This window comes from Tricharina praecox (genome assembly GCF_024521635.1).
Source record: "Tricharina praecox strain CBS 144465 chromosome Unknown BZA05scaffold_13, whole genome shotgun sequence".
Taxonomy (NCBI): Eukaryota; Fungi; Ascomycota; class Pezizomycetes; order Pezizales; family Pyronemataceae; genus Tricharina; species Tricharina praecox.
Window position 1 is genome coordinate 822,649 of NW_026250415.1, and position 25,866 is coordinate 848,514.

The 25,866-nt window shown below is 56.3% G+C and overlaps 8 protein-coding genes across 8 annotated transcripts; 5 read left to right on the forward strand and 3 right to left on the reverse strand.

Annotated features, from left to right (window-relative positions):
* The first annotated feature begins 506 nt into the window (after positions 1-506).
* BZA05DRAFT_56841 (Alpha/Beta hydrolase protein) lies at positions 507-2,470 on the forward strand. Its single transcript, XM_051488433.1, has 3 exons — positions 507-840; positions 906-1,392; positions 1,448-2,470. The coding sequence occupies exons 1-3, from the start codon at positions 682-684 to the stop codon at positions 2,371-2,373; spliced, it is 1,572 nt and encodes a 523-aa protein (XP_051339234.1). The 5' UTR covers positions 507-681; the 3' UTR covers positions 2,374-2,470.
* Positions 2,471-4,959: 2,489 nt separating this feature from the next.
* Positions 4,960-7,945, forward strand: BZA05DRAFT_430375 (Sodium:solute symporter family-domain-containing protein). The gene is made up of 8 exons (XM_051486158.1): positions 4,960-5,468; positions 5,546-5,872; positions 5,933-6,058; positions 6,122-6,370; positions 6,431-6,773; positions 6,828-7,147; positions 7,206-7,586; positions 7,650-7,945. Exons 1-8 carry the CDS (start codon positions 5,347-5,349, stop codon positions 7,822-7,824), a joined length of 2,043 nt encoding a protein of 680 aa, XP_051339235.1. The 5' UTR covers positions 4,960-5,346; the 3' UTR covers positions 7,825-7,945.
* Positions 7,946-8,273: 328 nt separating this feature from the next.
* BZA05DRAFT_315756 (uncharacterized protein) lies at positions 8,274-8,972 on the forward strand (the record flags this gene model as incomplete). The annotated part of the gene is made up of 1 exon (XM_051480374.1): positions 8,274-8,972. A coding segment is annotated over one exon (699 nt), but the record flags the coding sequence as incomplete, so codon positions are not given.
* A 704-nt stretch (positions 8,973-9,676) lies between these two features.
* On the forward strand, positions 9,677-11,199 carry BZA05DRAFT_453695 (FAD dependent oxidoreductase; the record flags this gene model as incomplete). Its single annotated transcript, XM_051487502.1, has 3 exons — positions 9,677-9,760; positions 9,810-10,935; positions 11,010-11,199. The coding sequence occupies 3 exons, from the start codon at positions 9,677-9,679 to the stop codon at positions 11,093-11,095; spliced, it is 1,296 nt and encodes a 431-aa protein (XP_051339237.1). The 3' UTR covers positions 11,096-11,199.
* Positions 11,174-12,504, reverse strand: BZA05DRAFT_399513 (uncharacterized protein). Its single transcript, XM_051483811.1, has 2 exons — positions 11,933-12,504; positions 11,174-11,858 (listed from the first exon to the last, which is right to left on the reverse strand). The coding sequence occupies exons 1-2, from the start codon at positions 12,371-12,373 to the stop codon at positions 11,337-11,339; spliced, it is 963 nt and encodes a 320-aa protein (XP_051339238.1). The 5' UTR covers positions 12,374-12,504; the 3' UTR covers positions 11,174-11,336.
* Positions 12,505-18,293: 5,789 nt separating this feature from the next.
* Positions 18,294-19,873, forward strand: BZA05DRAFT_374156 (protein-tyrosine phosphatase-like protein). Its single transcript, XM_051481751.1, has 2 exons — positions 18,294-19,115; positions 19,176-19,873. The coding sequence occupies exons 1-2, from the start codon at positions 18,609-18,611 to the stop codon at positions 19,614-19,616; spliced, it is 948 nt and encodes a 315-aa protein (XP_051339239.1). The 5' UTR covers positions 18,294-18,608; the 3' UTR covers positions 19,617-19,873.
* A 485-nt stretch (positions 19,874-20,358) lies between these two features.
* On the reverse strand, positions 20,359-23,095 carry BZA05DRAFT_399520 (thiamine pyrophosphate enzyme, N-terminal TPP binding domain-containing protein). The gene is made up of 7 exons (XM_051483812.1): positions 22,940-23,095; positions 22,783-22,868; positions 22,630-22,706; positions 21,838-22,556; positions 21,374-21,777; positions 21,015-21,301; positions 20,359-20,934 (listed from the first exon to the last, which is right to left on the reverse strand). Coding segments are annotated over exons 1-7 (1,731 nt in total). The 5' UTR covers positions 22,942-23,095; the 3' UTR covers positions 20,359-20,778.
* Positions 23,096-24,139: 1,044 nt separating this feature from the next.
* On the reverse strand, positions 24,140-25,501 carry BZA05DRAFT_430378 (uncharacterized protein; the record flags this gene model as incomplete). The annotated part of the gene is made up of 3 exons (XM_051486159.1): positions 24,140-24,995; positions 25,103-25,298; positions 25,360-25,501. 3 exons carry the CDS (start codon positions 25,499-25,501, stop codon positions 24,275-24,277), a joined length of 1,059 nt encoding a protein of 352 aa, XP_051339241.1. The 3' UTR covers positions 24,140-24,274.
* Between the last annotated feature and the right edge of the window lie 365 nt (positions 25,502-25,866).

Here is a 25,866-nt window from a genome sequence, read left to right on the forward strand (position 1 = left end):
GTTTGAAAGCTGAGTCCCAAAAGATGACGGCGTGGGCGGCGTGAGATCGTGTGAGCCTCTGTACCTACTCTACACAGCCCATCGCATAGTCCTCTAGACGCGCGCTGAGCCTGAGTTGCGCATTTAACTGACTGTCTTAACTCCGTCACCCAGCAACCGCCGGATATAACGCTTGTAACTACCACCCATGGCAACCTGCTTTAATTGCGTGGTAATGCCGATGGCCAGTGAAACGAGATCTAGATGCGGAGTAGAGTGCGTAATGGAAAGACTCCAGGCCGACGCCGTGTCCGAAGTGGCGGAGCAGCCTGCGGGAAGAGCTTCGGACATCCGGTTACACTGAGCTACCTGGCCCGCCCACTCGTCAACTCAATTCCTGCACTCGCAAGGCAAGTCGGCTACATACATGCTCCGATCATAAAACAATACCACTTTACATACAAAGCTTAAACGCCTCCTCCTCCTCCTCTGCGCTGCCTAAGACTTCTTATATCATACAGCCCATCTGCTCCGTGCCCAAGCTTCCCCATCAAGGCCTTCACGCTGCGACTACCGACCTCTCTCCCATCCACCACCGTTACCGCTCTCTTATCGCCACTCGTACCGTTGTTACCGATCATACCCATCTCAGTATCGTCGCCGTCGGAACTCTACAGACAGAAGCGAAGATTCCTTGCGACGATGACGTCGTCATCTCCTTCGGAATCGGCGCGCGAGAAGAACCCGCAGAGCCCGCTAGCTTCGCAGAGAGAAGCTCCAAGCCAGGAAAAGCGTGCAAGTGGCAGCCGCTTCGGCGGTGCGCTATTCCCGCTGAGCTACAAGGAGGGACTAAGCCAATGGGTATGAATCTCGATGTTGAAGAGGAAAGGTGGAAGAATGCCAGTGCTGATATTGTGTAAAAATAGTGGGCAGCAATAACCCCCGCCACCGCAGAAGCCGCCGTGCTATCGTTCCTCCCGTTTCACCACCCCACTCCCGCCGTCTCCACGACAAATCCGCACTCAGAGTCTACGACGTCACCACCAGAGGCAGATCCATACGGCCCGCGCCAGTGCACCTCGACGCTGGTCCCGTTGTCGGGGAAGGACAGAGCCATCAATGAGTTCAGCATCACGCGGACGGGTGAGCCACCGGCAAAAAATCACTTGGTCCTTGTGCATGGATATGGCGCGGGTCTGGCCTTCTTCTATCGCAATTTCGATGCGTTAAGTCGAGTTCCGGGCTGGAAGCTGTGGGCTGTGGATCTGCTGGGCTATGGGCGGTCTTCGAGGCCGAACTTTACCATCCATGCGAAGGACCCAGAAGGGAAGATCAGCGAGGCTGAGGATTGGTTCATTGATGCCCTGGAGGAATGGAGGAAGGAGAGGGGGATCGAGAGGTTCACATTGTTAGGTATGCATGTCACAGAAACCTTCCCTCGTAGCTGTTGATGTTAACCGCACGACAGGTCATTCACTAGGTGGATATCTATCATTCCGGTACTCGGTCAAATACCCGGAGAGGGTCAACAAGCTCATCATGGCTTCTCCCGTTGGAGTTCCCGAAGACCCATATTCGGTCAAGCAACCCCTCCCGGATGGCGACCAACTATCCAACCTGGCCAACTCTCAAGACTCCATGGCCCGTAGCAATCCTAACCTTCCCGGCGGTCTCTCCGTTCCGGCCGAGGTCCAGCGCTCGACATCCGCGCCCGGCTCCCCAGGTGCATCCACCACCGCCCTTCCCGACGAGCGCGACGCTCTCGCCTCGCAACCTGCCTCACCCGCGCCTCGCCGGCCGCTACCCAAATGGCTCGTGTACCTTTGGGACGCCAACGTCTCCCCCTTCTCTCTCATCCGGTGGGCGGGACCTCTCGGCCCACGCCTAGTCTCAGGTTGGACAACGCGGCGCTTCCAACAGCTGCCATCGGACCAACACCAAGCTTTGCACAACTACGCGTACTCTCTCTTCCGGCAGCGCGGCAGCGGCGAGTACGCACTCGCGTACATCCTTGCGCCCGGCGCGTTCGCGCGGCGCCCGCTGATCTGGCGCGTCCAAGACCTCGCGTCCAAAGTCGGTCCCGGCGGGATCCCGAGCGTGTGGATGTACGGCGACGGCGACTGGATGGACATCGCCGGCGGCTTCGCGGCCGAGGAGAAGATACGGAACACCCCCGTTGCTACGGGCGAGGATGGGAAGCCGGTCGCGAAGGGACACAAAGGCGGCCACGAGTGGAGGGGCGAGAAGAAGGGAACAGGTGGTGAGGCGAAGGTCCTCGTCGTCCAGAATGCAGGTCATCATCTATACCTTGATAATCATGAGCAGTTCAATCAGATGATTGTGGATGAGATGAAGGATGTTGAGGAGAGGGGGCGGGGTGGGGTGAGGACATAGCTACAGAGGAGGATGAGGGCATGGGGGGATGGAAGGGGGAGGGGGCGCATTGGTAGACTTGGTTGAATGAGTTTGGCTTGATATGTCTTAGTAATTTCTTTTTAGTTTTGGTATCTACTTTGGTATCGGCTGGGTTAATTGATGATATTTCTACTCCATTTACGTACGATGCCATTCCGGACTTGTGGATCGTGATGGACTCGGCACAACTGTGTAGACATCTCGGACGAGGAGGAGGAGAGAACGAACGAGTGAGGAAGCCTGAGGAAGGGTATCGGCGCCGAGTGACTGGCCAGGTGATCGGTACCCTGTTTTTCCCGGTTCAATGCAATGTTTCGTCAACTTTCGCCACGAGTCTTTTTTTTCCTTGATAGATTTAGAGCTGTGTGCGATCCAGCTCAGAGTACCTGTATTTAGGTACAAATACTCGAATCCCGAAGTCTGAGACCCGGGAGGGAGAGTGGGCGAGAGCGTGGTGGTGGTGGTGGCAGGCAGGGACTGGAGTCTGGTAGTCGACTTCGGACTCACACGAGCAAGCCAAGATCTCTCCTACATAAGACCCGGATAATGCAACACTTCGATTGTCGATTGTCGATTGTCGGCTGCCGTCCGAGGAGATGTGCGGTACGGCATGTACCTGTGTATCTAATATCTATCGTGCATGCCTCCTAGGAGGTTGGCAGACGAGATAGAGTAATAGTTAGTGCGCTCTACTATAGTAGGAGGTATATATGTAGGCGAGCCTTATCTTTCTTTCTCTCGCTTGACGATTGGAGTGGATTGGACTCGGGTTTGTCCGTTGGCTTGACAGGTAGGAATTTGTTGGCTGTAGACTTGTGGTTATAGTATGTAACCGTCGCGGGAGGCTGGTCAGTGGTGGTGGGATGGAGGCTGCGGGGACTAATTAAGCGAAGGTTTGAGATTCCGTATTCCAGAGAAGCTCGGGTGGATAGGGTGTTGACAGTAAGCAATCGGGATTCGAGACAGCCAGCCACGGGCTTCGGACGGTCACGCACGAGATGTCGTCGTCGTCGGAAGATAGTTACATAACCCGACCCACCTGATCTCGTGTGCATATCTACCGTACCCAATGACCAAGGTATGTACGCGATCACAGCCAACGAGGCGTCCTCGTCGACAGAGAGCGAGAAAGGGTTGTCAATGCCATTCCATTCGAGTAACCAAAGATATGAGCAGGCTCCTTATCACGATTCCCCATACCTATCAAGCACCTCCATCCCACCCACGCAGTGCACCCACCCGACTACCTGCCTACCAAATTCCTCCCGTATCCCGTATCGGCAAATGCCATTGCTTTGCTTTGTGCACCCTCGCTACCTTCTTCTCTACTCGCGAAAGGCTGAAGCGGGCACCTCTCTCTCTCTTGATCGTGCATATTCATACATGAAAAGGCAAAGCGATCATCGGCGACCAGATTTCGCCCTCGCCCGCGCCAGCGCCAACGTCACGTCACCCCCACTCTTTTTCCCCCGCAGATCGTGGGGTACCCATCCCGATAGTTGGGTGGCAACTAAAACTAAGGGTTCGCTTTGCGGTCGAGTAACGGCCTGAAACATCGCTGATATGGTATCGAAACCGCCAGATCCCGAGGGGAGGGGGAAAACAGAAGAAAGGAACAACAAAGAAAAAAGAAAGCGAGAAGGAAACATACGGTGCTTCCCCAGGCCTAGACCTGGACCTGGACCCCCAATCCCAATGGTCGGGTTGCCGAGACGTCTGCGCTGCGCTGTTCCGGACAAAACGAGACGAAAATGCTGCTGCCGAGTGCACATGCTCTACATACGACACACATGACGAGGCTTCTGGATTCTGGAGAGAGCTCGTTGTAAGTATCGTATTGATAAGGGCGCTTGTCATGTCAATCGCGTATGATGTACCTGCACAGAGTATCCCACGATGTTCTCCGAATCAGCGTGCACCCCGGCTCCGGCCCCGCTACTAAACGACGTCTCGTTTCCGAGGAGTTTGGGAGTTTGGGACACTACGGATTCACCCGTTCTGCTGGTATCTGGTATGTACCTACTGCACATCCCCTGGCCATGTAGCGTCGAAGCCGGAATGACGGTCTCTGGGTATCATAGCTTGATACATACTACACATACGGTACGGCAATCAAGCACTTGTCGACGGATGGCCAAGGTATTCCGCTAACACCAACCAACCAGACGGACGGTCCGACAGTTCTCGTCCCGCCGACGCCCGACGCCCGAGTTCCGTGGGACGTCGGCCCCTTCCTGCGGTCCCTTCCTGCGGTCCCTTCATGCAGTCCCCCCCTCCCTCCCCCTCCCACCCTGGATGGATGGGTGGTGGTGGTGGTGGGCTGGACCCTTATCGTATCGGACCTTCCCTGAGTTCGCCGAGAGCGCGAGGGCGCGAGTGAGCGATGGATTGTAGTTCCATGTGTGGGTGCGCGCGGAACCGCCAATCATTCAATTACACTCCCCCTTCTAAGTCGAGCCGTGGGCAGGAAAAAGGAAGAGGAGATGTGTGGGAGCGAGGCTTGGTGTGACCGGGGACGGAACTCGCTGCTGTGGGAAGGAGGGGGGGTGGGAATATGCTATGGGGGGAGGGCGTATACCATGGGGGGACGGGGGAATGATTGATATCCATGCTCCGTCGATACCGATACGCATGGAGAAGGATGGCGATAGCTGCTGCCAGACGAGCAGGTGAAGGTCAACCATCCCGGCCGGCCACTATCCGGGAATTACAGGGCGTGGGCGGGATTGTCGCTCTGCAGCAGCAGCGACCTGCTGTGATAGCGATATATAAAACGGTTTTGAACCCCGTCCCTCTGGAAGGAGTATCATACGTACAACAGACAAAAGTTTTTTGAACACTCCTGACCCAGACTCGACTCGACGAACGGATCCCAACGGGCCCTTTGTCTGTGCTCACCGAGATATCTCGAACTCTCGATCCGACCGATTGCCACTACAATAACCACGCACGATGGATAATGTCGTGGAAGGATACAAGCCGCCGCTGTCCCAAGCCTTTGGGTATGGCATCGTCATTGGGCTCGGGGCGCTCTTCGCCCTGGGCATGATTGCGACCACATGGGCTCTGAAGAGGTATGTTTATAGAAGCTCCTGTCGTGGGTAGTATGGTGCGTGGTGGCCTGTTGCTGATGTGGAGGATCCCTCTGCAGATACCAGAATGAAGTCCAGACCTCGGAGATGTTCTCGACGGCCGGGCGTACGGTGAAGACGGGACTGGTAGCATCGGCGGTGGTTTCCTCGTGGACGTGGGCGGCAACATTGCTTCAGTCATCCGGCATTGCATACAGATACGGTGTCTCGGGTCCCTTCTGGTACGCCTCTGGCGCAACAGTCCAGATCTTGCTCTTTGCTACACTCGCCATTGAACTCAAGCGCCGCGCTCCAAATGCTCACACCTTCCTTGAGGTGATCCGCGCGAGATATGGAACTGCTGCGCATTGCACGTTCATGGTCTTTGGGCTGATGACGAATATCCTGTATGTATCCTCCCCGGTGTAGCTACGGCTGGCGAATGTATGATACTGACGGGAGGAAAGTGTTACGGCGATGTTGTTGACCGGAGGGTCCGCCGTTGTGACGTCTTTGACGGGAATGTCTACAGAGGCTGCATGTATGCTCCTGCCCCTCGGTGTCATTATCTACACCGTCTTCGGAGGTATCAAGTGAGTGACCACTAAGAAGATCTCCTTTCAGCCCATGAACGGGGATGCTGACCTCGGGCACAGGGCCACCTTCTTGACGGATTATGTACACACCGTTGTCATCCTGGTCATTATCTTCATCTTCGCTTTCACCACCTACGCTACCTCCGAAATCTTGGGATCTCCGGCTGCTGTCTATGATGCCCTGGTCGCGGCTTCGGCGAGGCATCCCGTGGACGGAAATTCCGGTGGTTCGTATCTTACCATGCAAAGTCGCGAGGGAGCCATCTTCTTCGTCATCAACATCGTTGGTAACTTCGGTACTGTCTTCTGGTACGTATAACCTTTCAGTTACGAGCTCAGACACGATGGGGAACTGACGCGGGGAAACAGTGATAACGGCTACTACAACAAGGCCATCGCCGCATCTCCCGTATCTGCGCTTCCCGGATACGTCCTGGGCGGTCTCTCGTGGTTCGCGATCCCATGGCTCTGCGCCACCACCATGGGTCTTGCCTGCCTCGCGCTCGAAACCCACCCGTCTTTCCCTTCCTTCCCCCTCCGCATGTCCGATGCCGATGTCAGCGCTGGTTTGGTGCTGCCCAATGCCGCCGTTGCTCTGCTCGGAAAGGGAGGTGCCGTGTGCACGCTGCTTTTGATCTTCATGGCTGTTACATCTGCGAGCTCCGCCGAGCTCATCGCCGTGTCTAGCATCTGCACCTACGACATGTACCAGGTTTGCAACCCCACTGCATAGGCTTCACAACATGTGCTGACAGAGAACAAACAGACATACATCAACCCCCTCGCAACTGGACGAAGTCTCATCTGGATGTCCCACGCCTGTGTGGGCGCCTTCGGCTTCCTCATGGCAGCATTCAGTATTGGGTTGTTCAGGGCTGGTATATCCATGGGATACCTGTACCTCCTCATGGGTGTCATCGTCAGTTCTGCGGTTCTGCCGGCATCCCTCACCTTGCTGTGGAAGAAGCAAAATAAGTGGGCAGCCACTCTGTCACCGATTCTTGGCCTGGCCTGCAGTTTGACTGCGTGGCTCGTCACCGCAAAGGTCATGGACGGACATCTCTCTGTCGAGACCACTGGAAAAAAGTACACAGACCCCATTCCCGTGTGATGCGATTGCCATTTTCTAACAAACATTCTGCAGCTACCCCATGTTGGCTGGCAACGTGGTCGCTCTCCTTTCGCCCTTCATCTTCATCCCCCTCCTGACTTTCGGCCTCGGAGCCGACAACTACGACTACGAGTCGATGAAGGCGATTCGCCGTGCCGACGACCACGACCTTGCCCAGGCTGCGCATGTGGACCTTGCCCTCGTCCCTGGCGAGAACCACGACGAAGCCGCTCAGGAGGCCGAGCAGAAGCAGCTCAGCCGTGCCGCCTTCATCTCCCGCTTGATCACCGTCATCATGACCGTTGCACTGCTCATTCTCTGGCCCATGCCCATGTACGGTTCCGGATACATCTTCAGCAAGAAGTTCTTTACCGGATGGGTTGCGGTCGGTATCATCTGGTTGTTCTTCTCCTCGTAAGTTTCCTGCCCACAGATGTTTTGCTGGTCTGTATAGTACCTATTCTAACACCGCTATAGCTTCTGCGTCGGATTGTACCCACTGTGGGAGGGGAGACATTCCATGTGGCACACCGTCAAGAGCATTGGTGCCGATATTGTCGGCTCAAGGAGGCCCCGCGTCACTCGCGGCGAGACACCGAGTGACGAGCAAGGATCCTCGAAAGAGGCCATCCGTGAGAAATCGGAGGCATGAGAGACGAGAGGAGTGGATATGTGTTTACGAATTTGGGCGTTTGGCTGTGTTGTACTGTAGTTATCTTCATGTGTGATCCTTTGTTGAGTAAAATTTGAGAGAGAATTTAACTTATTGAATGAAATGGGATTATGGTTATGACCGTGCACGGTGCTTTGAGGGGATGGTGTTGGTTCCGTGGGCCTTAGTTAGCCCCGGGATCTTCCGTCTCCCCCTTCACAACTCTCCCTTGCATGACCCTCTACGCATAGCTTCATTCTCACCACCTCCTCCCTTGACCACCCCACTCCTACCCCTCAACCAACAACCAATAATATTCACAGCAAACCACCACCACCACCACCACCACTTCTACTCCCTACCACAATATCGACATCTTCTGGATGAGTGCCGTCAGCTTCACCGAAGACCCTGTGTCTGCGGCAGCAGCAGCAGCAGCTTCAAGCTCTCCTCGACCCGATGCTCCAGCTCCGAGCATAACGCCCACCTCACTCACGGTGTCCCCGCAACCGCAGCGGCCGACTTCGCAGCCCTCCGTGGCGCTGACCGGCTACCTCTCGTCGCGCCCCTCGTCCCCCTCCTCACCCTCCGGCTCCGTCGGGCGGCCCACGCACGCCGCGATCCGGCGCCCCTCATCCTCCATGTCGGCGTCCTCGCGGCGCGCGCTCCTCTCGCCGCCTGACACGACGCTGCCGCAGCGCCTTCCACGCCCGGTGCCAGCCGACGCCGCCGCCTTCGCCGAACTGCACCAGGAGCTCGAAGCCGAGCAGGAGGCGCAAGTCAACCGACTGCTGAACCTGATCCGGCAGCAGAGCCTAGCGGGCGGCGGGTCGATCGACGGGGACATGGTGTCGAACGCGGCAACGGTCGATTCCACGTCGACCCGCGCGGGCCGCATCAGTCGTCGCGGCTCAAATAGGCTCTCCCGTGAGGGCTCGTACTACCGGCCCAGCTCCGTGTCCAGGGCGTCGAGTCCTGCGCCCACGACAGGCGGCGGCGATAGTGCTAGTGAGGCCTCGGCGTGGGTCGGCGCCTCACAGGGCGGCGCGGAGTTTCATCTCGCGGAAAGCCAGATGCTCAAAAGGGAGAATGAAATGCTGAAGCGCCGCATCAGAGAGCTGGAGATGATCGTTGCTGACCTGAAAACTACTACTACGGCAAACAACTCGTCGTCCACTATCGTGGACTCCTCTGCCGTTGCTGAATCGCCTCTCGTGCCCGTGCCAGCTGATTCGGATGTTTCGAGTCCCTAGATACATAGACTTGATTGTTATTTTTTTCTATGCGGGGTTGGGTTCGCGGAAGTTTAGAAGTGGAGCGGAGCGGAGGGGATTGGCTGAGCTACCTACCCACTGTATCGTGGTATTATGATTGGCGCGTGGTCGTGTGGACTGTGGACGGCAAGCAAGGAAGAAAGAGTGTTTGTATTTCTACTCTGTGCTGCGGACCTGCGGTAGGGAACTGGTACTATTTTTTTGCTTGTTTCGGTCGGCGAGGAAGGGGGAGAAGATTCAGGAAGGGCTGCTTCTTTCTTTGTGTTTAGCAAAGCAACTCTTCAGATCAGATCACTTGGAGCTTCCTAAACAGCTTCTTGTGGGGTCTGGCGATCTTGCACTACCTACTAGATACCGGTACATATCTTCCTCGTGTAGCGTAGCGTCATGAGCGGATAGGTTAACTATCGGATAAAACGGGATTCGGAGTTCTTCCCCCACTACCGTACCGTACCAGTCCGCAGCCCGCCAGCCCCGCTCAGCTCAGTCATATCCACAAACCAAAACCAAAGTGTACCCATCTACAGAATGCCCTCCCGCCATCCTTACCGCACCGCTGCCCACCCCACCCACTGTCAATGGCCATGACGGCCTCCTCACTCCTCCGACGCCGCCTCTTCTCTACCACCGCAACCCCGCGCGCAAACGACTTTACGCACTGCGTACCCGCCCCTCCCCTCCTCCCCTCCCGCCACCTTCTAACCAGCGTAGATAATCGGCGGCGGTATAATCGGCCTCTCTATCGCACGCCAGCTCGCGCTCACGCACCCGTCCTCCTCGACCCTCCTTCTGGAGCGCCACCCCTCAGTAGGCACGGAAACCTCCAGCCGCAACTCCGAGGTGATCCACGCAGGGCTATACTACCCTCCCCTCTCCCTCAAGACGCGCCTCTGCATCCGCGGCTCCTCGCTCCTCTACGCGTACTGCGAAACCCACCACGTCCCTCACAAACGCACGGGGAAATGGTTACTCGCCCAGAACGCGGCCGAGCTGGAGGCGCTGCAGAGGCTACATGAGCACGCGGAGGGGGTGGGCGTGCGGATGAGGTGGGTGGGGAGGGAGGAGGTAAAGAGGAGGCAGCCGGGAGTGAGCGCCCTGGCGGGCGTGCTGGAGAGTGTAAACACCGGGATCGTGGATTCGCATCAATTAATGCAGAGTCTGAGGGGCGGGATCGAGGAGGCGGGAGGCGATGTGGTCGTGGGCGCGGAGGTGGTGGGCGTAAAGGCGAGGGAGGGCAGGGAGGGGGAGGGGGAGGGGGGGTATGAGCTCACTGTGGCCACGCGGGGGGAGGGCGGCGGGGAGGGTGGGGGGGAGGAGACAACGATCACGGCGGACACGGTGGTTAACGCCGCCGGCCTGGGTGCGGTGGCCGTGGGCAATCTCCTGCTGCCCCCCAGTCGTCACAGGCGCGCATACTTCTGCAAGGGGACTTACTACGTCCCCACCTCCTCCCCCGCCCCCTCCCCCTCCCCTGTCCCCGCGCCGGCAGTTACAACCCTCCTCTACCCCGCACCCATCCCGGGGCACGCGGGGTTAGGCACGCACCTTACCCTCGACCTCTCGGGCGCGATCCGCTTCGGGCCGGACGTTGAGTGGGTTTCCAGCCCCGAGGACCTAACGGCAACGGACCGCGGGATGGCGGCGGCCAGGGCCGAGATTGCACGGTACCTTCCCGGCGTGGGGGAGCTGCGGCCGGATTATGCCGGTATCAGGCCGAAGCTGCACCCCCAGGGCGGAGGGGGAGGGGGAGGAGGGGGGGTGGCGGGGACGGATTTTTGGATCAAGGAGGAGGACGGGTTTAAAGGGTGGGTTAATCTGCTAGGGATTGAGAGTCCTGGTATGTTTTCTTCCTTCTCCACGGCGGGTGAGTGTTGGTGATACGGGTGAGGGTGGCTGATGCTTGACGGATAGGATTGACGAGCTCTCTGGCCATTGCGGAGTATGTGGAGAGAATCTTGTATGGCAAGGGAGGAGCGGACGCTTCGTTGGTGGGATAATACCGGATTGCTTCTCCCACGGTTCTTCACTTGGAACCAATGTCTCGTTTCCTACGCTGTAGTCATAAAACAAATATTACTTTTGTCAATCGATTTACAAATAGCTCGTCCGAGCCAATACAAGTGCCCAGCGCGGTAAATATGTACGCCCCGATCTCCATCATTCCACATCCATCACAGTCCCTCCATCGCCACCACATCATAACACATGATACTTTTCTTTTTCGTCGTCCATCGTTCATCAAAGCGCGCTTCCCTCACGGCCACCCCTAACACTCGCAAGCTCCCAATCCCTGCGTGCCTTCGCATTGCCCGCATCCTCGATAGGATCATCAATGGGCTCGTCCCTGTAGGTATTCTCACCGCCGACATGGGCACGCTGCCTCCTCGCATCCCTCCCAGTGTATCCCTTCTTCTTGAAGTGCCTCCTGCCACCGCCGATGGCAATAGGTCCGATCTGCCGTCGGTTGCGCATGCAGAAGTGGGTACCACAAACACTCAGCAGGATCAGGCCTACGACCAGCGGCAGCCCCACCGCAAGCCCCAGCAGCGACGGCGGCGGCCGGTTGTTCGGCGACGTGTCGATTGGTACTGCCTCTGGGTTCGAGGTCACGACAAAGACGGGACCGTAGTGAGGACCTCGCGCCCCCGACGTGCTCGCGTGGTCGTTGCTCACGATGAAATACACTTCTTGCTCGTCGACGTACTCGGTCAGGCCCGCGTCCTTCAGCGTTTGGTTCAGGAGCCAGTCTTTCTCCGGGTGCTGTCACGTAGCTTCGTTAGCCAAAGTTTATGTGGATCAGTAGACGGGGGGAGGGGGGAGGGGGGGAGACAAACGATGCTATAAAACCCCAGCGCGTTAGAAATGGTCCACTCCTTGACGACAGGTCCCGCCCCGCCCTTAGTCTTGTAGTTCAGCGTGAGGTACACGGTCGAGTTCATGTCCCACTCGTCGTTGTCCCACGTGACGTAGTAGTTCCCGTCGGTGCGCCAGATATCGTGCGTCGCCGGTGCACAGAACGGGAATGCAACTATCCCGTCTTGTCGGCACCGCGTCGCTGGGTCGTCGTCTGGGTCCGCGATGGAGGACGACGACGCGGAGATGCTCGATGAGGTCGAGGTGGAGGTGCCCGTGCTGCTGCTGGTGCCGGTGGTGGTCGTAACGGCGGTGCTGGTGGCCTCGGAGGAGGCGGACGAGGCCGCGGCCGATGAGTCTTGCGCGAAGACCGACGACGCGAACAGTAGTGCCGCGGCGGGCAGGAGATGGAGGAAACGCATCGTGTCGAGTCGGGTCGTGTCGAGTCGGGTCGTGTCGAGTCGGGTCGTGTCGCGTAGGGTAGTGGGAATGGGGGGGAGATGTCGCTCACGGCGGTGCAGTGTATGTATCTGAAGGAGAGAAGGGAAAAACGGGGGGGGGGGGGGGGGGGGGGGGTGGATGAGGGATTTGGATTTGACTTCCTGGAATTTGGCCACTGTGTATGTAACAACAATGGCGGTGGTGGTGGTGGTGGCCGGCTCCCTCGGAACACAGACATCCCTTCCTTTCCTGGGGATGGTCCTCACTGCTGCTGCTCACTGCTCACTGCATCCGCGCCGTCCGTTTCAGGGTCGCACGGGCTCTGATGGCTGATCTATCCATCCATTCATGCGGGAGTGATAGGTACCCAAGTGCCCATCCATACTCCACAGACATACCAGCCCCCCGGCTTTCAGGCAATGATGCTTACTCACTCACACAGCACAGCACTCTGTGTCGTAGAGGTACTCTGTGTCGTAGAGGTACCCTGGGTACTATATCGCCTTGAGTTCGCCGTCTTTGCCGGAACTGTAGGTTTCCATCTCTCGCTGACATCATCCACGAGTTCTCCGTAGATGGCCAAAGTTCAAACTCGGAGGGCACATTCCATTCCTTCGACATTTCATTCCACATATCGTTCTGCTTCGAAGTTCAGAACTGCTCGTATCCCCCCCTAGTTCCTGACAGCTCTAGCAACTAGTTCCACAGGCCAAGCCTTTAGGCTTTAGCATGAACTGGGCAGTGGGCGTCGCCTAAATTGACGTTGTCGAGGGCACTAGGTGCACTAGCCGGAAGTGCTAGTTAGTATAAGCTCAGGAGGAGGAGAAGGCGGACCGTGGAGGAGGAGGCTGGGGCTTGGAAGTTGCGGGCTTGGAAGGTGGGCTGGAACTTGAAGTCTTGGAAGCGGTAAAACGTTCTTCCCTGCGTTGCAGCGTTGAGTCTGAATACGAGTGTACCGACAGTGAAATCAGGCGGATAATTTCCTTACACGAGCTCTTATGTAGGACGGAACACGGATGGTCTTGTCTGATTAGTTTGATTGACTCCAGCCGAGAGACGAGCATGTGTGGACACTGGACAGACGGGGGCTGGGTGTGGCTTGTACGAGTAGTGAGCCATTGCACTAGCCACTACTCGTAGTTGTCATGGTGGGTGAGTTATCGTGTCCGGGAGTCGGCGACGGTCTCCTGTGTAACGCCGTCACCGGTAGCAATAGGATTAGTGGCCAACACTGGCCGAACGCCTCGCTACCTGGGGGAAATGCTCGTGGTGGTGGTGTTGGTATAGGAAGTGAACGAGGCCGGATGACGGTGGGAGTCAAAGTGGCATGGCACAACGAGGTCGCATAGGGTGAATGAGTAGTGTTTTGTGCAGGTTTTTGAGAGTCAAGTTCCCATTGATTCTGGCGCCTATATGTACGCAGGATTACCCTCCACTCCGCTCTTCCAAGCCCGCTCTCCCAAGCCCGAGTTTCCAAGCCGGCCACTCTCATGTATTTACAAGCACGCCCAATCTTTCCATGCGAAGTTCCCTCTGACTGCAACCGCGCCGGCCCAGAGGAAACGGCACTGTCAATGAATGGGTTCGCCGGATGGAGAGCAACCAATTGCTCCAAGAGTCAAGACCGTCTTTTCAGTGCGCTCTTCCAAGCGCATGCCCGCTCCTCGCAACCATAATCCTTCCAAGCCCATACTTCCAAGAAACCCGCTGCCTTCCAAGCCCACGCTTCCAAAAAAACCTGCTCGACTTCCAAATTCCGAGAAATCTGCCGCCTTCCAAGCTGTCCACCTACTAGTAGGTGAGCACGAACACCCAAAACAAACGACCAGATCCTAGTGTACCTAGTCCAACTATCAGTGCCTCCGATCTGCCGTCCGGACTGGACGGACCGCATCAGTCCAGTCCAGTCCCGTCCCGTCTACAAAATGAGAAGACGGTTTGAACTTTGAATTCAGTCCGTCCACAAAAACTGCCGCCTCGGACTGCTCGACTGTCAGTCTGCGACTTCTGAAATTGTTGGGTCGACCTACCTGTGTAAATGTCCGGCATGCATACGTGATCGCCATCTCTCTGCATGCATTCCGAAGTAAAATTTGAATACTTTTGGGGGCGGTGGGGTGCGAAGCTTGGATGGATTGCTTCGGCTGAGGAGACTATGGTGCAGGTTTGGAAGCCTGGGAGGACGAATACATTGGCTTCAGCCTTCAGCCTTCGGGGCTTTGCAACGTCAAGGGGAAGTTTATTTGATGACGATAGAGTAGGTAGGTAGATGCACCGTTTACCGTGAATATAAAGAGCAGATGGATCATGGGACCGCAAGCTCCGTACACTAGGTACAACGTGTTGAGCATCGAGATAGGTATGATGGAGGTTTTCCAGCAGGCCAAACCGCCTTCCTGCGATTAATTCCATTGATAATGTGGCCCAGTATGTACTGGGCGAAGGCATCACATGAACTTGGCTGGAAAGATCTCGCCAGAATGGCCCTCGGGTATTTGTGCATTCCCGCCATATATGAGCGCAGAGCCGGAATGAAATGATCTTGTAAGTAGCTGATACAAAGGGCGTTGTCAAGGTGATAGAGACTACCTACCTATACTCAATGCACTGTACTGCGAGGAGGATTTGCAATAGCTGTACATACTACCTATAGAGTGTAAAAAAAGTTCATTACTGATCTCAAACATTTTCATTCAAAGTCCCAGTCCATCCAGTCGACTGCAGTCCATCCAGTCGACGGCAGTCCATCCAGTCCATCCAGTCGACGGCAGTCCATCCAGTCCATCCAGTCGACTACAGTCCATCCAGTCCATCCAGTCGACGGCAGTCCATCCAGTCCATCCAGTCGACGGCAGTCCATCCAGTCCATCCAGTCGACTACAGTCCATCCAGTCCATCCAGTCGACGGCAGTCCATCCAGTCCATCCAGTCGACTACAGTCCATCCAGTCCATCCAGTCGACGGCAGTCCATCCAGTCCATCCAGTCGACTACAGTCCATCCAGTCCATCCAGTCGACGGCAGTCCATCCAGTCCATCCAGTCGACGGCAGTCCATCCAGTCCATCCAGTCGACTACAGTCCATCCAGTCCATCCAGTCGACGGCAGTCCATCCAGTCCATCCAGTCGACGGCAGTCCATCCAGTCCATCCAGTCGACTACAGTCCATCCAGTCCATCCAGTCGACTGCAGTCCGTCCAGCCCCATCAGTTGTGCAGACTGCTCAGTCTAGTCCACGCCTCCAGCCGGACTGAACCTCTCAGTCCAGTCCGACTTTTGCCGAAAGACGGACTGGACTGGACTATCGGAGGCACTGCCAACTACATACCTACCTATACCTCAGCTCTCTGAGCATGAGACTTCATACACAAAGTCTGACCTTTCCACCGGACGGGTCACGGGATTGGAAGGTAGGTACAGGAGTCCCCAGACCTGTGTGAACACTGCTCTGGCTGCCGTGATGGTTCCCGCATTTTCTATATTCTGTATTCTGCCGTAGGTATGTAGGGCTAAGTGTATGTAAATACTGGTTACCACTATGGAGTGATTACAGCTGCGGACTAGGAATAAGAAATCCTGCCTCAAAAAGAGCGAACTTTGCAGAACCGGTATCTATGTCGGGCTCCAGCTCTGGGCTGATCACCTTGCGCCCCGGATCATTATATATGGCTCGGATGTCAACTTTAGTCCCCAGGTTCCCTGACTTGTCGACCGGAGCTTTGCCCCTTTGCTTTGGAGTACATAGGTGGCTTGCGGAAGTACACATAGAATACGGCACTTGGGTACTCACTAGGTACTAATAGTCAGGATGTCTCCCCGAAATCGGCGGGGATCTTGGCTGAACGTAAGAGTCCATAGCACAACGCGCACTGTGAGTACTTCTGTAAAGTAGAACTGGACACGCATACTTCCAGTGCCTTTTTTGAGGGAGAGGAATCGCAACTTGCGAGCTCTAATGTACCATACTCCACAACCACCGGAGCTCACCTCCCCTCTCCACCCACCCAAATCCCACTTAACCGATCCCTGACGTCGATCTCCCGCGGCCGACTAGGATCACGGGTTAACAACTTATCCTGAATCCTCCAGCGTCAGTTCCTGAAATCTAGACTTTCATAGTTTGCACTTGCAAGGGCAGTTTCGATATGCCAACCTATCATATTCGACGGAGGCCTGTGTATCAGGTATTCTTATCTTCCAATATGTATTGTACCTGCTTCCACTACCACCTATCGTGCAGCGTGTGGCGTTGCTATGTACCTACATACCTAGCTCATTGTCGCTGTCTGGATTCCTCCGTGTACAATACATACTAGTGCATACCGGCAATCCTCGTCGTTCCGTCCGTACACATCCGTGATGGTGCGGTCCTTGTGATGTGATGGCGGAGAATCTATTCTGTCCTGTCCGCATTGTAAAGGCCCGGCCCGTTTGGACGTCCGGGCGATGTGCTGCAGTCAGTCAAGCTAGGGGGTTCCTGAGCGGTGGCTTCTCAGTATCCATTCTCGGTGCCACAGCGAGCAACGGCGTTCCGTGCCTGTGTCCATCGGAGTTCCTTTGTCATGCTAGGTAGTATGCATACATATAAAAGGGGGGGGTTTGGAAGATCGTCGCGATTTCGCCAAAACGACAACGACAATTGTAGTCGAAAGCAAAATAGTCCAGAATCCGTTTCCCCAGATAACCATCTTCCAAAACGCTCGCTTGGAGTATCTAGCGTTCGTCGCGTCTGCATGGAAGGATGCCCGCAGAACGTGCTTAACAGCGTCCGAGCACGGCGGAAATTGGTTTTTCGCGGCTTCTTCCGTAGCGTTCCCATTCAAACGTTCACCACTGATGTGGCTGTGGTCAAGCGAAACTATTATTGACCGTTCTCTATGTATGTACGCGGATCATTGAGGCCGAGTTCTCCACGCAATAAAGATCTTCCGGCTCGGCGTTGTGCCTGCTGGGTGGCAGTGTTGGGGAACGAGCACCGGAACGCAGGCTCGATCGACGGTGAACACACTAGAGTCCCTAGTGTCGAGGGATTCGGCGATTCCGCGCAATCCAAACTGCCAGCTGGGAGACCAAGGATAGGTGCCTAATGTAAGCTTTGGAGGACCCTGCGCCGGCCGATTCGGATAAATATTCAGCTAAAGGGGCCGGAAACGTTGCTGGTCTGGCCCGGGGATGCGGAGTGGTAAGCGCTGCCGATCGATATCCCGAGTGAATCCGTTTTGTATGGCTTCTTGATGGTGTCTCCCTCTCGTTGACGATGCTCTCGAAATCCTTGAAAGCTCTTGCTTCAGCGGACAGACAGAGCAAGATGCATTGATCCCCCAAGGTACCCCACGCTGCCCCTGTGCCTTCAATGGTGGGATTATACGCTTCCGTTGGAGCTTCTCTCTGCGCCTGTTTCAAGGAGTGGACACGGACTCCGAGACGCAGCCAAGCGGCAATTGCATGCCACCAAACCGCGATGCGGCTTTGGTGTTCTTCGGTCAACTGGCTGTGGGGTTCATTAGCCGGTGAAGAGTCTTCGAGCGGAGGCGATACATAGAGTACATACCAGCCGAAGGCTCCAACGGCGCCATGGTCCCTATGTATTTCCCGTCTTCGAGGTGATCACCGGTTATCCATGGCGAAGGGTCCCGATGGATGCTTTCGATCTCTAGCTTTTCGGCTTCAAAACGACGACTCACGCGGTCCACCTCGGAAGCTCGAGCTGGAAAAACGTACTTGCGTATCGTGTGCGATCTCACCGTCACATAAAAACAACAATCGGCAACTTGGAGTTGCAATGCAACCCTGAGCCCGAGGCGTCACCCACACCATGTGGCTTGGCTCGGCTGTTGCTTGTCGTAAACTGGCGACCCCCTGGCAGACCTCAAACGAATGGAGTGATTTAAGCACAGCTGCACGAAAAGGCAGCCTGTCCGTACGTCCTAGCTTGAAAAGGGAACATCTTCACTTCACTTCTATTTTCCCGTCATCTTCCCTCCCTTCTCTCCGGTTCTCTGCTGCCCCTCCATTCCTTTCGTTCTTGCTCTACAGTACTTTGCTTCAGCTTCTCCGCTCTTCTTCTTTGTTCGTCTCCTGAACTAGGGAGCCCTGGATACCCCTTCTCTAACCCCTCCATCGTAGCATTGCGCTCCACCAGCCCAACCCAACCGCGGCAACTCCCCACCACGACCAACCTCCACGACCAACCGACCCTCCGCAAACATCCTCCGCAATGCTCGCCCCACCACAACCTAACGACATCTCGCGGCCGCCGTCGCCGCCGTCCCACCACCCCACGAATGCCTACACCACGGGCCTTCCGGCGCCACCACGAATCCTAATCCCCCCGCCGTCATTGAACCCCAGCGACAGCAACGGCCTTCCAGAATGGCAGCAGCCCACGCTGCAGAGCATGATCCTGCAATGCGACCCGATCCTGCAGGGCCCCGCACAGGACTGGCGGTACGAGTTCCGGCGCGAAGCGCAGCAGCTCCTGCCGCACCTCTTCCTGGGGCCTCTGTCAGCCACCAAGAACCAAGACTTCCTGCGCAGCAAAAACATCACGCTCCTGCTCGCGGTGCGCTCCAACATGACGGCGCGCGCCCGCCTGCTGTCCTCGCAGCTCGCCGGCGTTAGATACGAAAGCATCGACGTGGGCTCCAACCAGGAGCTGATCTCGCAGTTTCAGCGCGCGGGCCACATCATCGACGAGCACTACATCTCTGCGCTCCCCGCTGGGGTCGCCGCGGCAGCGGGCCTTACCATCCCGCTCGACGGCCGGAGACTCCGCGGCTTCCAGGAGGCGTTCATGGCCGCGAACCACACGCAGCAGCCGCCCGGCGGAAGAACACTCCTGTTCTGCGAGAGCGGCAATGAACGCAGCGCTATTGTCGCCGCAGCCTATGTCATGCAGCATTTAAGAGGATCTACCATTCAGGCTATACAACTCGTCCAGGCGAAACGCTTCTGTGTTTGCTTCGACGATAGCATGAAGTGGATGCTCTCTAACTACGAGCCGATCCTGATTGCGAGACGCATGCAGCAAGGAGCGGTACAGCAGCAGAATGATGGTGGAGGTGGTAGTGGTGGTGGCGGCGGTGGTGGTGCGGCGGTGGTTGTGGGCGGAAGTGGGAAGGGAAAGAGACGATTCGATGAGGACGACGGTGACGAGGAGTGGAATGGCGGTGGCAGAGCCCCATTTCTGGACCAGTATGAATCCGAGGATTTAGATATGTCTTGAGGTGGGGGTTTGTGAGAAGGGGCATTTGACGTCGGTTTGCCTGCCTGCCCCGATGATTCTGCACGCCTACGCTACCTAACCCAAGTACTCTACCTACCGATCACCGATTTCACCTGCGTAAAACTCTCTTACTTTTTTACTCCCACTCAACAGGATTCCCCGGGTAGCGTGTCGTTTTAGCTACACGGCTCACTTGCTTGCTTGCTTGACCTTGTTGCGTTTGCTTCTTTGCGTGTGTGCTGTGTGCTGTGTGCTGTGTGCTGTGTGCTGTGTGCTGTGTGCTGTGTGCTGTGTGCTGTGTGCTGTGTGCTGTGTGCTTGACGTCCGTGGCAGCGGATAGATTTCTGCGGGAGCCATCAGGGGAGAGGAAGTTGGTGGAACCATGGCATTAGGATACCGGTTATTTCTACATATTCCGCCGAAGGCTTGCTTGCTTAGCATAGTTAGCCTTGGGGTTTTGGGCGTTACTCATTTTCATTTTCTTTTCTTTTCGTCTCTTGGTCTGTTATGTACTGTACTTGCGGGATTGCGGGAGAGAGAGCGTATGTACTGGTGCCTTCTTCTTCTTCTTCTTCGATGGCATGGTGGATAGCATGGTTGATAGCATGGTTGATAGCATGGTTGTATTCCTACCTTACTCTACTTACTCTCTCTACTTACTCTACTTACTCACTGTAACCTCGGCTGCGTTTCTGCTTTCATCTTGGCTGGCTGGCTTGCTGGCTGGCTGGCTTTTCTTGGGGGTTTTTGTTTTTGTTTTTGTTTTCGGCTCTTTTCGTAACTTCTATGCCATACCATACCGTAATGACTGTAATCAACCTTTTTATGAACTGGACTGTTTGTTGCTTCACTTAAATTGTACTCCTAATGAAGGGCGTTTGTTTTTCCTTCGTCTTCCTTGGTTTGCTTTCCTTCCCGCTCTGTTTTCATCGCGGCGGCTGGAATTTGGGATTTGAGATTGCATAAAGGCATGGACTTTGGAGCGGAAAGGCTGGACATCACAGCAGGAGTTTTGTATAACTAGACCCATGATAGGCTGCGGACACCATTTTGAACGAGAAATAGACAGATAGGGTATATGATCAAATTGGAAAGGCAGGGTGGTCTTCTCCTCTCTCTAAACTCTTACACCCGTCCCAGAAGTCCCAGCAGTCCCAGAATTTTAGAACGCGCTGCCCACGATGTAACAATCCAGCACTGCGCTGCGTCCGCCCTCGACCGCCGCAACCGCCTCCTTCAGCTTCGGGCCTAGCTCTTCAACGCTCTTGACCGTGCCGCCCCAGATCTGTCCGCCTGCCGAGGCCACTGCGATTCCAGCCTATCACACATCAGCACTCACGTCCTTCCATTCTCTCACCCGCTTCTCACTCGAATGGGGGGTGGGGGGGGGGGGCTTACATAGTCCGGACTCGGATCGAAGCTGATATTGAGCTCCCCATTCGTCGCGCTAGCGGTGTAACCAGCTGGATGTACTAGCTGCGCGGACTTCCTCGGGGCGTTCCAACCGCTATTGTTCAACACGATGGTGAGGAACGGCACGCTGTAGCGGCGCGACATCCAGTAGACCGACGAGGGCACGCCGAACAGGAATGTGCCGTCACCCACGATTGCAGTTACAAATTTCGACTGGCCAGTGTGCATCAATCCCAGTTTCGCGCCGACGGAGGCCCCGCCGAACCAGCCGACTGTTGGATGGTTAGTAACTGTAACTCTGGGGGGAAGACGAGGGTAGTGGGGAAGGGGAAGGGGGAACTTACGCCCGCCGCCGCCGGAGTTGTAGATGCTCCCAGGCGCGCTGAGCTTGAGGTGGTCGAAGACGATGGCGGTCATGGTGACGGCTTCGACCATGAATACGGAGTCTTTCGGTACGGCGTCGCGAATGCTGCCCATCAGGTAGTTGGCGCTTAGAGTTCCGTCTTTTAGTGGCTGCTCATCCTTTGCCAACTGCTCCTCTCGTGCCTTCAATTCTCCATCCAGCTCGGAGATCCTGGCAGAATTGACGGTGGAACCCTTGGAGGCGATGTACTCGTTCAACTGCCGCAACGCTGTCGTGGCGTCTGCCCTGTACCGCGCTTTGGCATTGACGTAGAAGACCGGCATTTGCTGCTTTAGTGGATCGACATCGATGTGGTAGATGAGGGCCTTCTCGTTGGGTTTACATCTGGCTCGTTTGTCAGTTGCCACGGACCAACCGGAAAGAAGTGGAAATATATCTACACACCTCGTGGGAATGTATGGGATATCAACGTCCAGCAGTAAGAGGACATCTGCCTCCGTGATCTTGTCGTGCACGCCGTACCGTACTCCCAAGTACGACCTGTGATCCGCCGGGAAACACAAATCGCTTCCCAGGGAGTCCAGCACCCTCGCCCCGACCGAATCCACCAGCTTCACCAGCTCGCCCACGGACTCTTCCTTCCGCCCCGAATACCCCACGATGACTAGCGGGTCCTTTGCCGCCAACAAAGCATCACAAATAGTCCTCACGCCGTCTTGCGACAGCGCCGCCGGCTCAATCGGTGTCCAGTAGCTCTGATCCAGCACATACGGCTCAATATCCTCCTCCATAACCTCTCTCGCGCCGACCAGGTATACAGGTCCCTTGGGATCACTTGTGGCAAAACTGAGCGCGCGATTAACCATCTGCTTGATATTCCTGCCCGTCTTGATCTCGGCAGTGTAGCGGCAGTACTGTGCGACGATCTCCCGCTGGTTATGCACGTCCTGTGTCCAGTGGATGAACTCCGTCCTGGAGCCACGCATCTCTCCCTCCTGCGTAAACGGCGACAGGCCGGCAAAGATCAGAACGGGCGCCCGCCCCATCGACGCGTTGTGCACCGCTGCTGCCAGCCCCTGCGTGCCCACGTCGACGTGCACGACGACCGCTTGCGGCTTGCCTGTTGTGAGCGCCATCCCGTGTGCGGCGGATAGCGCTACCATCTAGTCTCCGGCGTACACTCGTAAGCATCCACACATGCACTCCATGGGGATGGACATATGCATGCGCACTCACCTCGTTGGGACACGTGATGATCTTGGGGAACGAGTCGGGTGTCTCCCGCTGGCCCTTCACCATGGCTTCCAATATACCTGTCGCACCACCACAGCCGTCAGTAATTGTACATACTTTGCTAGGACCGAGTGTGTAGGTGTAGGAGGACTGTACTGGGATGGTCCGAGCCCAGGTTGACGAAACAATGGCTTACGCCGGCCTCCCACAGGGCTTCGAAGAAGGCAAACGAGGCGGTATACCTGCCCCCGTCGGTATGTGTTAGTCCACCAGATACTTGGAGCCAGCCGGGAAGAGGGCTTGTGGCGCTCACATGGCTATAGCGGATCGGGGATATGAATAGGTTGTTGTTGATCGTTGTAAGTAGCGGGTTGAGGATTTCGGAGGTGATAATGGGGGACGCCGCGAGCTTTATGTAGCACTTGGGGTCTGGTATGATACAGTGATGGTGGTGGTGGTGGGGGGGGGGGCGCGGGGTGATGATCATCGACCGCTTCGGACCACGCATATGGATAATGGAGTCCCAGGTGCCTGACACCTGATCAGGCCCCTCCCCCCCTCTCCCCGTGCCTACCCTTCCCACCCTAGGTACCCTATGTATGGAAACCCCTCTAAACCAACCCTTCGCCAGCCAATAGTCCTCCGGCAGTCCCTGGCCATCATGGGCCATGCACATCTCGGTCCCGTCCGGCCAGTGTTATTCTCGCGGTCGGTTCATGTGATCAGCCCAATCCCTTGCCTTCCGCCTGTTCGGAGCTGTTGTGGACTAGGTAGGCAAGGCGTCAGAACGGATGTGACGTTGGAGCTTGGAGCTTGGAGCTGCGGCGCGGTTACATTCTGGTGGAGGCGGCGCTGGGTAATGCCGCGGGAAGCCGACGCCAGCACCCGCGACAGGCAGGCATGGGCTAGTTAGGGCGAAATAGCTACCGGTAATAGTAGGCATTCTACTCTAGCCTGGGGAACTTCATGTTGCACTTTCCAACTCTCCTCCGCAGGAGTAATTGCGACGGATGGTAGCGGGCTTGAGGCGGGGTGCGGATAGACTCATAGAGTACGGTGTAGATAGTTGGTTAGGGCCAACGGAGCTTGCCGCAACCATTCATCTTCGTCACAACACAACGTTCGCGATCTCCGCTGCGGCTACACTTATACATACAACCTAACCTTCCCCACAATAGTCCAAAGCTCCCGCCTTCCCTCTAATCTAGAGCCAACTGTAGCAGATAACTACAGCTTCGGTTGAAGCAACGACGTTTGACGAGTGACAGACTATGTACGAACGGAAACGCCCAACTCTTGCCTGCCCTGTCCTGACTCTGCATACCCGAGGTGTCAGGGATTTACCCCACAAAACGGCTCCACATGGCGAGATGATGGATGGAGGTGATGGGGGTGAAGGTTATGTACGGGACGGGACAAGACGGGACGGAGCGGTGATGCATCGGTTTGTCTCATCGGCAGAGGGGCTATGTACCCCAGCTATCAAACAGAATGAATAGAAATCCCATGATGGGCGAAAATTCACTGTTAGGTATTCAAACTACATATCATATCCGCCCCATGCTCTATGCTATGTACGGACCACTCCCACCGCATATATGCACCCACATAAACAAACACCCCACAAAAACGCTTCATACATTGCAAATTACAACTTCGCCGGCATCTCAGCATGCTTCTCGTTCACCAGAACGAACCTATATCTCGGGGCGCCCTCCTCGAACGCCACCACAGCCTCGTTGACCTTGGTCATAGGCCAGAGGTTGACCCAGCTGTGCACGGCCTTCTTATCTGCCAGCTCGATCATCTCCCTGATCTCATTCGGGCTACCAATCATGGACCCACCGACCTTAACCCCGCGTCCAATGAGCACCATAGCGCTGAGCGCCGGTAGCTTATCCTCCGGCGCGCCGACCTGAATGAACTGCCCATGTGTGCGGAGTAGGTTGAGGTACCCATCGAGCGGCATATTCGGCGAAGAGACGGTGCAGACAATGAGGTCTAGGGAGCGGGCATGCGTCTTCGCCCAGTTCTCGTCCTCGTCCGTCGAGATGTACAGGTCCGCGCCCATTTTGAGCGCGTCCGCCCGCTTGCTCGCCTTGCGCGAGATCGCGACGACAGTGTCAGCCCCTAGGGCCCGCGCGAACAACACGCCGAAGTGCCCGAGCCCGCCGAGGCCGACGATGCCGACCTTCTTGCCCGGGCCGCACCCGTTACGTGCCAAGGGGCTGTAGACGGTCACTCCGCCGCACAGCATCGGCGCGATGATTTCCGACGGAAGGGAGATGTGCGACAGCTGGATCACGAAGTGTGACGGTACCCGAGCGTAGTCGGCGTACCCGCCGTAGGACATACTGCCGTCGGGGGTACTTGCCGACGTATGTTGTGACCATTCCTTTGCACTGTTTGGAGAGACATCAGCATGGGTTTCCTCGGTATGGAGGGGGAGAGAGGGGGGGCTATGCATACGTATGACTCGTTGTCAGCGGAACACTCCTCACAGTCGGCCTTCAAGCACGAGGCGCTCTGGGCACCGACACCGACGCGGTCTCCGACCTTGATGCTCTCGACTTTGCTGCCGACCTTGACGGCGGTGCCGACAATCTCGTGGCCGACAACGCACGGGTAGGGGGTTGCTCCCCAGCCGGACCGCAGCGTGTGCAGGTCGCTTCCTGTGAGGCCAGTCCTGTCAGATAATCTACTCATGACCATGGATGGCAGAGGTGAACTTACCACAGATACCGCAGTGCGTGATCTTGATGTCGACGTCGGTCTCCTCGAAAGGCTTCACGTTGTACTCCTGCTCCACCAGGTTTCCGACCGAGTTGGCATCGAGGCCCACCCATCCGCTGAACTTGTACTCGGCAGTAGTCATGATGTCTGAAGTCGTAGTGATAGGTATAGGTATAGGTATAGGTGCGGTCGGTCTGATTGATTCGAAGAGGTAGAGCGTGTAGGATGTGAAGATGGAACTCAAGCTGCTATGGAACTTCCAACACCAGCGTCGGGGGCGGGACAGCAGAGCTTTTGTAGTATTTCGCACAGCCCAGCAGCTCCCACCATAACGTGGCTTCTTCTTTCTTCATGGCATCGATCGTACGGTACGGTACATAGTTTACCCACGCATCGCCACCGCGCTCATCGAGAACCCGTCCAGTTCCAGTTCAGACTAACTAGGGGAAAATTCTTCGCCTAACGCTTCACCTCCCCTCCCCTCCCCTCTCCTCCCCTCCAGAGTCT